Here is an 11,101-nt window from a genome sequence, read left to right as displayed (position 1 = left end):
CCTATGCTGTCTTCCTTTTCTCATGGATTTCGGAACAATAAGACCTTAGCAGTTACAGTTCCCTCTGTCAAACCTCTTTAAAAATTAATAATAATAAAAACTGTCTTAGTCAGAGTAAAGGCATGGAAAGGCAAACTGTCCCAAAATTATCCTGTACATATTTTCAATTTGTATATGGACCTTCACCAAATTACAGTCAACTATCAAGTTGTCCCAAAATTTTTGCTCCCTGGTGTAGTTAATATTATAGTTTCTTTCTTCATCTATATTTGCTATACTTGGTGTTAAGATGGCTCAAAGGCTTAGCTTGCATTGCAACATCAGCGGGTATAGTTTCTAAATAGCCTTTTTAAGACCTTATCACAGTGGGCAGGTAGTAAAAAGAGTTGAATCTCAATTTGTCTTTAACTATTGTTCCTACAGTGCTTAATGCTGGGGATTAGTAGGAGGCTAGGAGGTTAACTTTGGTGCACTTCGTGTCTAAACAAATACGGTAGTGACGTTTGAAGAAATCTGGCCAATTGCGTGCTGCTGGATTTCTCCAGCCTGGGAAATGGAAGTTAAAATTAAAACCCCAGCACTAAAGACGTTAAAACACATTTGAAAAAGTTATACCCAGAGATATCTACTTTCGGCTTTTTTTTTTTTAAAGAGGTTTGACAGAGGGAACTGTAACTGCTATGGTCTTATCGTCCCGAAATCGAAGAGAGAAGGAAGACAGGATAGGAGAAAGCCAGCCGTTCCGAGAACGAACATTAATCCCGTCAGGATAAAATCCGCCCCGGGCGGGAATCGAACCCGCGGCCTAGCGCTTACAAGACTTTCGGCTTTGGTGAATGTTAAAAGCAACAGATCACTGAAATTAAATAATGTCGTGTGTGGTTGGTATCCGGATCTCGAGGTGTTTCATTATCAGTTGTTGTTTGTTTACATTTCAGACTTTGAAATTTTTACCGACTTGGTGAACTTTGGCGCTTCCTTCAAACTTCGTCCTGTATTTGACGCTAGTTGTGCAACAACCTCAGGCAAGTCTCTGAACGATATATTACATACAGGTCCAAAACTGTATAACGAGTTGCTTACCATCCTATTGTCGTTCAGATTGTTCGAAGTAGCATTTACCACAGACATTAAGAAAATGTATCTACAAATATTGGTTCATCCAGACCATCGTAAGTACCAAAAGATTGTGTTCAGACCAACTCCAGGTGAACCGACGGATGGGTATACCATTTGTTAACTATTTTTTTTGATGAGAGAGTTGTGTTCTGAAAAATCAATAAATGGAAACTTATAAAATTAAAATTAAAAGGTACCTACCTACCAACCAAAAAAAAAAGTGTTGCCAAAGTTTCACTTACGGTCATCGCAGGCCAGGGCTATAGGGTCCGTCGGGTCAACCCACCAGATGGGCGGATTAACCGGGCTCCCATCCTTCACAGCTCGCTTCATGGCGTCCACAATAACGCCCGAGTAGGCGTAATGTAGGTCCACATGAGGCCTGTTTAAACTGTTGGCATAATGGGACTTTTTAGTCTTAGCCGACAGTATAAATAAGGTATATTAAATAAAAAAAAAAAATAAATAAATAAAAACGGCAGTGAAACACTCCCCCCCCTTCCCCTGTTGAGTTTAAAATTGAGATATTTTCCAAAGTAACATACTTTAGACTAGGATACATGGAATTTGGGAAAGTCAAGCATATTGTTTATTTTAATTTGTCGATGGTGGGATTCGAACCCGGGACCTTCTGCATGGCAAGCAAGCGCGTTACCACTGGACCAACCGTGCCCCCAACATTGTACAATTTGAACCAACAGTTTAATAGAACCTCTTTGTTAGGTACAACCAGGAGCGATAGCACGTTGAACGCACCAGTTCCTCAGGGATCACTGAAGTTAAGCAACATTGGGCGTGGCTAGTACCCGGGTGGTGACATCTGGGGAATCGCGTGCTGCTGGGTTCCCGGCTCCACTCAGGGTGGGTGAAGTTAAATCGAGAAGGCAGGTAGCTTGTCACCAAATGGTGGGTAAAATCCCCGTCATGAGAAGACTTAATAAACCTCTTTGGTGGCAATCACCATCTTTAGTGGCAACCTCTTTGGTGGCAATCACCATTAATATCTTTTATATTTATAATTTTCTCCATCCTTTTCATTGTTAAACCTATGTATGTACTTTGTTTGATGTAAATAAATGAGGCCTGTTTAAACTGTTGGCATAATGGGACTTTTTAGTCTTAGCCGACAGTATAAATAAGGTATATTAAATAAAAAAAAAAAATAAATAAATAAAAACGGCAGTGAAACACTCCCCCCCCTTCCCCTGTTGAGTTTAAAATTGAGATATTTTCCAAAGTAACATACTTTAGACTAGGATACATGGAATTTGGGAAAGTCAAGCATATTGTTTATTTTAATTTTTTATTTTTGTTAATATATAATACTGATTGCATAGATATCATTATTACATATATAATATCTACAATGATGATATTGAAAATTTACATGAGCATAGGTACTATCTGAGAATGAAACTGAAATTATATTTAATGAACTCCCCATCCGTGGCACAAGCTTCGGCTTTTACGGATGGGTATACCATTTGTTAACTATTTTTTTTGATGAGAGAGTTGTGTTCTGAAAAATCAATAAATGGAAACTTATAAAATTAAAAACCAAACAAACGGACGAAAGAACAGACCCCATCTTACCTTCGTGCTATATTCCCAAGGCGCAATGGAGAACTGCAGAATTGGCATAAACACATTGGCCTGCGTCCATCGTATGAACATCTCTTCAGAACAGGTTGTGCCCTCATACACATTACCTCCTATCATATCTGGCATGAAAAACGAACGAACAAACAAACAGACGAACAAACAACCAAACAAACCCTGTTTTACCTTCGTGCTATATTCCCAAGGCTCAATAGAGAACTGCAGAACCTGGGTCCATCGTATGACTGGTCGGGAGTTATGGTAAAACAAACAGACGAACGAACAAACAAGCAATCAAACAAACAAAAGAAAGAACAAAGAAACAACCAACCAAACAAACGGACGAAAGAACAGACCCCATCTTACCTTCGTGCTATATTCCCAAGGCGCAATGGAGAACTGCAGAATTGGCATAAACACATTGGCCTGCGTCCATCGTATGAACATCTCTTCAGAACAGGTTGTGCCCTCATACACATTACCTCCTATCATATCTGGCATGAAAAACGAACGAACAAACAAACAGACGAACAAACAACCAAACAAACCCTGTTTTACCTTCGTGCTATATTCCCAAGGCTCAATAGAGAACTGCAGAACCTGGGTCCATCGTATGACTGGTCGGGAGTTATGGTAAAACAAACAGACGAACGAACAAACAAGCAATCAAACAAACAAAAGAAAGAACAAAGAAACAACCAACCAAACAAACGGACGAAAGAACAGACCCCATCTTACCTTCGTGCTATATTCCCAAGGCGCAATGGAGAACTGCAGAATTGGCATAAACACATTGGCCTGCGTCCATCGTATGAACATCTCTTCAGAACAGGTTGTGCCCTCATACACATTACCTCCTATCATATCTGGCATGAAAAACGAACGAACAAACAAACAGACGAACAAACAACCAAACAAACCCTGTTTTACCTTCGTGCTATATTCCCAAGGCTCAATAGAGAACTGCAGAACCTGGGTCCATCGTATGACTGGTCGGGAGTTATGGTAAAACAAACAGACGAACGAACAAACAAGCAATCAAACAAACAAAAGAAAGAACAAAGAAACAACCAACCAAACAAACGGACGAAAGAACAGACCCCATCTTACCTTCGTGCTATATTCCCAAGGCGCAATGGAGAACTGCAGAATTGGCATAAACACATTGGCCTGCGTCCATCGTATGAACATCTCTTCAGAACAGGTTGTGCCCTCATACACATTACCTCCTATCATATCTGGCATGAAAAACGAACGAACAAACAAACAGACGAACAAACAACCAAACAAACCCTGTTTTACCTTCGTGCTATATTCCCAAGGCTCAATAGAGAACTGCAGAACCTGGGTCCATCGTATGACTGGTCGGGAGTTATGGTAAAACAAACAGACGAACGAACAAACAAGCAATCAAACAAACAAAAGAAAGAACAAAGAAACAACCAACCAAACAAACGGACGAAAGAACAGACCCCATCTTACCTTCGTGCTATATTCCCAAGGCGCAATGGAGAACTGCAGAATTGGCATAAACACATTGGCCTGTGTCCAGCGTATGAACATCTCTTCAGAACAAGTTGTGCCCTCATACACATTACCTCCTATCATATCTGGCATGAAAAACGAACGAACAAACAAACAAACCCTGTCTTACCTTAGAGCTATATTCCCAAGGCTCAATCGAAAACTGCAGGATTGGCATAAACACATTGGCCTGCGTCCAGCGTATGAACATCTCTTCAGAACAAGTTGTGCCCTCATACACATTGCCTCCTATCATATTTGGCATGAAAAACGAACGAACAAACAAACAAACCCTGTCTTACCTTAGAGCTATATTCCCAAGGCTCAATGGAAAACTGCAGAATCGGCATAAACACATTTGCCTGCGTCCAGCGTATGAACATCTCTTCAGAACAGGTTGTGCCCTCATACACATTACCTCCTATCATATCTGGCATAACGAATGGGTAGCCGGCAATATTCATCATGAGGAGCGTGGTGATTAGGGTGGGCAAACCGACGTGGTAGGTCCACTCCGAGTTCCTGCCAGGGGGAAAAAAATGGTTTGAGTGTTTCAAATGCCTGCCATACAAAAAGGAATTTCAATTGTGTTAAGCATATATATGCTTGTCACAAATGTCGTTCCCCGCTTAATGCACTACGCTAAATTTTTTGACTTGACTTGGACTCGAACCACCAACCTCCAGATCCGAAGTCCACTACGCTAACCACTGCACCACTGAGGTTGCCTGCCATACAATTTTAAGCTTGAACGTGTGTGGCGGATGGCGGATCACAGACAGCCTAAAATACTGCCAGTTGCTTGATGAAAATTTAACTATTCAACCTGCCTGTTATATGCCCCCCCATTTGATTTCTACATTATTATTATTTTTTTTCCTGAATCTGAAAAACTAAAGACTTCATACTTCATTCAACGTAAAAGTAAGCTTAGTTAGCTTTGAGGGTGAATATTGGCCTGTGTAAATCAAATGGGCGATGTCAAAGAAAACCCTTGACACTGTATCAACTCACAGATCAATTTTTACCACCGTGGATTGTCTCAGGATTAAGTTCAATCGGAAGTTGACCTGGGTATTAAGAATAGAGAAGTCATTGTTTCATCTCAATCTCGAGTTGGTAAACCCCAGCATAAGAGTATCTTAAAGGGTGGCGCTATTCAGTGGTAAGATTGGCCACGTAAATCAAATGGGCGATGTCAAAGAAAACCCTTGACACTGTATCAACTCACAGATCAATTTTTACCACCGTGGATTGTCTCAGGATTAAGTTCAATCGGAAGTTGACCTGGGTATTAAGAATAGAGAAGTCATTGTTTCATCTCAATCTCGAGTTGGTAAACCCCAGCATAAGAATATCTTAAACTTTTCTCTGTTTCAGTTCCCTCTATCAAACCTCTAAAAAAAGCTGTGTAAGATGAAATACCTAGTCTAAGATGGTCGTTTTGAAACTACATTTTATCTAGTGTATGATTTTTCCAAAATATCTCGCGGAACCCTTGCCGTCAGCTCGCGGAACGCCTAGGTTCCGCGGAACACCAATTAAGAAACACTGTCTTAAAGCGTGGCGCTATTCAGTGGTAAGATTGGCCATGGATTCGGGGTCCCTGGGGCTTAGTTTGAACAGAAGTTGGTCAGTGGCAGGGGTGTGTTCAAGGGAAATGTCGTGGTTGTACCCGGTCGCTACGCCGCTGATTAGGACGGCTGGAATATGAAGTGAAAAACGATTTGAGAAGCAAGTTTAAACCTTTTTAAATGTAATAATGAGAATAATAGACTCTTGAGTAGAAGGTAACCACTAAGAGAGGATAACGCTTCAAGGGAAATGTCGTGGTTGTACCCGGTCGCTACGCCGCTGATTAGGACGGCTGGAATATGAAGTGAAAAACGATTTGAGAAGCAAAATGAGAAGCTTTTTAAATGTAATAATGAGAATAATAGACTTTTGAGTAGAAGGTAACCACTAAGAGAGGATAACGCCGGAGGCGTTCTTTGCCACCTAAAAGGATAACGCCGGAGGCGTTCTTTACCACCTAACCTTTGGATCCTTGGAACTCATTATGTTGTCAACTATGATGTGGAATAGCTTCAATTATGTATTTCAAGTGCATACTTATACTTACCCAAGAATAAAACTAAAAGATTGTGAAGATCCATAATTCCTGTGAGGCACGACCACCTAACCTTTGGATCCTTGGAACTCATTATGTTGTCAACTATGATGTGGAATAGCTTCAAACATGTATTTCAAGTGCATACTTATACTTACCCAAGAATGAAACTAAAAGATTGTGAAGATCCATAATTCCTGTGAGGCACAGAAATTTCTACCTTTAATTGAACAAAACACACACAGAAACTAACAAAAAGACTTCATGTCACGTAAAAAATGTCCACTGGTTAAATTTCTCTTTAAAAATAAATAAATAGAAAAACCAATTAGTTAAAACACATCACTTTTTGTACAATTACTTTCAAAAATTATCTCGTCCATTGCAAAATTTGACAATTTGGGTTCGTAAGATGGTAACGAAAAAATTCTTTATCAATGTTTAAATTTTTATCAGAGCATGATGTAAGTTCAAAGGCGAAATATGGACTGATTCGAAAAATGGACTAAATTTCTGGTACCTATATCAAAAAAAAAAAAAAAAAAAAAAAAAACTCATATCGACCAATACAAGTGACCACTCACTCACCAGTTGGCCACCTCCGGTTTGGAGAAATCAAAGTGTCCGGCCGCCAAAGGGCCAGAGTTCCACCATTGGGTGCCGTAATGATGGGTCAAATTGTTCACTAGGATGTCCATCTCTTTAAATCGGGTGTAGTAGGGTTCGCAGTTGTTGTTGACGAATGGGTGCACCCACATTGTGGTGCGGAACCCTAAGGAGTTCAACTGGGAGATGGTGCGCTTCATGTTGGGGAACCGAGTGGTGTTGATCACCGCACTGCCTGGAATGGGGAGTGTGGAATCTGTGTTATGAATTATGAAGGTGCGTGCCACACAGTATGTGGTCAAGCATGAAGCTATTCACAACTTTTTGGGTATCATAAAATTTACAACCCTTTTATCAACTAAATTAGTGTACCTATCATCTTTCGTGTTTCTTTTTTATTTCTTTATTCAAACCATCACAAGCACAATGTACAGAGCTGAATCCTCCTCGTCTAAAACTTTAGCGTGATAGCCAAAGTTTGTGTCGATTGAAGAGGAATCAGCTCAGGCCCATGGCATTCATTTCAACATTTTCTTTTTCTCATTATTATTATGATTGTTTTTTTTTTATAATTAAGCAAGGTTTATTGTAAAAAAAAATATGTATTGTACCATGTTAAACCCATAAAATACAACAGACCTTGTTTAGACTGCTGGGGTAAAGGGACTTTTTAGTCTCATTCGAGCAGGATAAACAAGGTATATTCTATTCTATTCAATCGTAATCTACATCCATGTCGAACCAAGAACGGAAAATTTTGGTTAAAAATTTCCTCCCTATCCGGGATTTGAACCCAGCACCTTCGGGTTGAGAGCCAGTGGCCACAGAAGTTGGCTTTCTGACCTTGCCATAGGACAAAAAAGTTCACTCAGAGGCTTATGTGTAGGGACAAGGAGAGCCCTAGAGAATGGGTTTTTTTTTTTTTTTTTTTTTTTTTTTAAAAAAAAAAAATGGGGTTCCCCCCCCCGTTTTTTATTTCCTAACAATGGAACAACTGCTACATTAGACGCTTGTGGCCTGTGTCGTAGCATGCCCATCCCGTAGTATGCCTCTCATCAGATGGACGAGAAGAGACACAATACTTCCCATTTAGGTGCTGGGTCAACACGAGATCACCAGAAAGTAACCCGTTGAAATATTTGCAATCGATTTTTTTTAAAGAGGTTTGGCAGAGGGAACTGTAACGCCACGGTCTTATCGTCCCGAAATCGAAGGAGAAGAAAGACAGGATAGGAATTTGCAATCGAAAAACGAGTACAAATTTTTGCCGATGGTGGTCATCGAACCCGGGACCTTCTGCATGGCAAGCAAGCGCGTTACCACTGGGTCTGTGTCGCAGTATCTTATAAGTCTGAAGCTAGTGACTGTGGTGATGGTGAGACATTGTTTTTATTCCGGTATCATTGACCCTATCTATCTTGCTGATAGTCTGTGCTATCCTATGTTCTGCTGATAGGCTCTAGTTCTGTACTCGGCATGGTTTATGTCTTCCGTATCAGCCTTGAACGTGAACTGATCCGACGTCACAACTCTGTGTTGATACCTCTGTCCAGTATCGCGGTGTGGTATCTTACGATCGTCCAGGCTCGATCTAAAGTGGTCCTCCCTCGGTGGTCTCTTACAAATACGAATCTTACCATAGCAAACTTCCCAGTTGTCATCAATCTCGAGTTGACTGGCTTTGAACCCATGGTCCTTAATAGACTGAGCATACTGCAGCAACTTGTTCTCGTCAATATCCACCTTGTATTTGGCCCAGGTAGTCCAGATCGGGTGCTCGATCATTTTCACATCCGGGATGTCTCTGAAAATCAGAACGGTTAACCATAACTTTCGCTCTAAGGAATATTTCTACGAAGAAAATCAGGATAGTTAATCACACTTTAGCTCTAAGGCCAGAGTGGTCCAAGTCAAGTCACAAAATTTAGAGTAGTCAATTGAGCGAGGAATGACATTTGTGACAAGCATTTATGCTTGACACAATTGAAATTCCTTCAATTCCTTCCTTCCATACCTGGGTTTTCCAAGGAAATACTCCACGGCCTTCATTTGGGCTGCCCTGGCATCGGCATACTTGCACGCGGTGAAATTAAGGAAGTTGGCCCCATTAGTGGTCCGATAGTAGGGGGCCGCCATTTCAGCATACACACAGAAGTGACGGCCGAAGGGCGCATTGTCGGCCGGGTCGGGACTGTTGACACTGTAGAAGGCGGTCATATTGGGGCTGAAGTAGAGGAAGAGACCTGGAGAGGGTTCAAAGGTTAAAAAAAAGTGTGGCGCTCACAATCAAAAGAAAGAGAGAAATATGTCGTGTATTGTGTATTAATATTGTAAAAACTAAATCTACCTATGTTAATGTGTTCATTATATATATATAAAAAAAAAACTGAATAATTCGCTCGATTTGAAATGCTCACCATTGAAATTCAGGGGCTAATTATATAAATTTGACGTCATTTGTCAAAATAATCTTCGTCAAAATGTATAAAGGGTGGTGGTGGTGTCTGGGTGATTCTCTCGGTATGCCTACCATGCAGGACACATGTAGGTACCTACTGTTGGATATTTCGGGGTTTTCAAGTAACTCCTCAAATAGAAATTGAAAGGCTGATTTTAGGTAGAAATTAGCCTTGAAAAAATTAAAAAGTATGGGGCCCAACTTTATTTCCTTTTTCTTTTTGTTACGTGAGGTTACCTCATTTATATTGCTAGGATGAGACTGAAAAGTCCCTTTACCGGGACTCTTGTATAGGTATCAGGGTTTTATGCCTCACCTTTTGAGCTTTGGTAGAGGGAACTTTTACTGCTAAGAGGTCCTAGAGTCCTGAAATCAAAGAAAGAAGAAGGACAAGATAGGAGAAAGTCAGCCGTTCCGAGAACGAACCTTACCTATCTACTTAGGATAAAACTACATATTTTTATTTGAGAAACAACACACGGAACATCAAGACACCCTGTCTATTTCTGACATTCATAATTTCCTAAGGGTGAACTGATGACTGAATGATTACAATTTTTTTTTGTAACTTGTTACTCCCTTACAATAATTCTTGTTACAGTTGTTACACTTTTGTCCAGCATTGTTTGGACTTAACTTGCCCATTATCAATTCAACCCATACAACTCCCATTATTTCACCTGTCAGCTTTGTAGTTCTGTTGATGATGCAGATTTGTCAAAATTTGTGTTTTTTGTAATTTGTAATTCTTTTGGCATTACAAAGAGAATTGCAAATGCTGTTGTAGTTACAACTGTAAGACGTGTCACAACATTGTGAAATCTGGTTTTGAGACCTTTGTGCTGAGATGTGGCGGTGTACTTAATTGTTAAGGCTTGCCATACAAAAAGACCCTAATGCCCTAATCTTTCTCTGGTGTACTACTCTGGCCATTTTTCAGTAAAATGGCTTTCTCTAATGCTGAATATGACGAGGGGTTAAGAATCAGTTGGAAAAAAGAATCATGTTGAAGCTCTTACTTAGAAGAGAGAGAGAGAGAGAGATTCACTAAAAATTTCTTCAATCACGCCTGTTTATAAAAAAGGCCCGGTAGACCAGTTAAGCAATTATAGAATTCACTAAAAATTTCTTCAATCACGCCTGTTTATAAAAAAGGCCCGGTAGACCAGTTAAGCAATTATAGACCGATTGGATCTTTACCGGTTTTTGAGAAAATATTGGAAAAATATTTACATACAAATATGACGAAATACCTTGATGAACAGCAAATTATACCTCGATTTCAGCACGGATTTCAAAAAAATAGAAGTACTTACACCTTACTAGAAGAAGTATCAGAACTCATTAATCCGGCCCTGGATAACAGAATGTATGCAGTTATTATCGCAGTCGATTTAAGAATGGCATTTGATTCCATTTCTCATTCAAAGCTTATAGAGAAGTTCAAAAGTATTGGCATCCATAACTCATTATTATCAATATTTGCATACAAATATGACGAAATACCTTGATGAACAACAAATTATACCTCGATTTCAGCACGGATTTCAAAAAAATAGAAGTACCTACACCTTACTAGAAGAAGTATCAGAACTCATAAATCCGGCCCCAAGAAAGTTTGACCGCGCTACTAGAGATATTATACGCGACAGGGAAAGTAGCCGTTTTCAGGTAGTTGTAGGGGG

General features: G+C 40.0%; 1 protein-coding gene and 1 long non-coding RNA gene across 3 annotated transcripts in view; both read right to left on the bottom strand.

The window, feature by feature from the left end:
- Positions 1-1,352: 1,352 nt before the first annotated feature.
- The window catches only part of LOC103512939 (myogenesis-regulating glycosidase-like), a 20,196-nt gene continuing 10,447 nt past the window's right edge, over positions 1,353-11,101 (bottom strand). Inside the window, exons 4-11 of the mRNA XM_026826265.1 lie at positions 8,973-9,201; positions 8,596-8,762; positions 6,939-7,193; positions 5,833-5,945; positions 5,257-5,312; positions 4,545-4,764; positions 4,063-4,079; positions 1,353-1,510 (exon numbers count right to left, since the gene is read on the bottom strand). Coding sequence (XP_026682066.1) covers positions 1,354-1,510; positions 4,063-4,079; positions 4,545-4,764; positions 5,257-5,312; positions 5,833-5,945; positions 6,939-7,193; positions 8,596-8,762; positions 8,973-9,201 — 1,214 coding nt within the window. The 3' untranslated portion in view covers position 1,353. The remainder of the gene's footprint in view (positions 1,511-4,062; positions 4,080-4,544; positions 4,765-5,256; positions 5,313-5,832; positions 5,946-6,938; positions 7,194-8,595; positions 8,763-8,972; positions 9,202-11,101) is intronic.
- Positions 5,835-6,877, bottom strand: LOC113468939. Of its 2 annotated transcripts, none has more exons than XR_003392516.1 (2): positions 6,511-6,857; positions 5,835-5,945 (listed from the first exon to the last, which is right to left on the bottom strand). It is a non-coding gene; the product is annotated as an uncharacterized LOC113468939 (long non-coding RNA). The 2 variants fall into 2 exon arrangements; XR_003392515.1 differs by lacking the exon at positions 5,835-5,945 and adding an exon at positions 6,068-6,109 and having other exon boundaries at positions 6,511-6,877.

This window comes from Diaphorina citri, unplaced genomic scaffold (genome assembly GCF_000475195.1).
Source record: "Diaphorina citri unplaced genomic scaffold, Diaci psyllid genome assembly version 1.1 scaffold901, whole genome shotgun sequence".
Classification (NCBI taxonomy): Eukaryota; Metazoa; Arthropoda; class Insecta; order Hemiptera; family Psyllidae; genus Diaphorina; species Diaphorina citri.
Note: the sequence above shows the minus strand (reverse complement) of the source record. Positions and strands in the feature narration are given on the sequence as shown.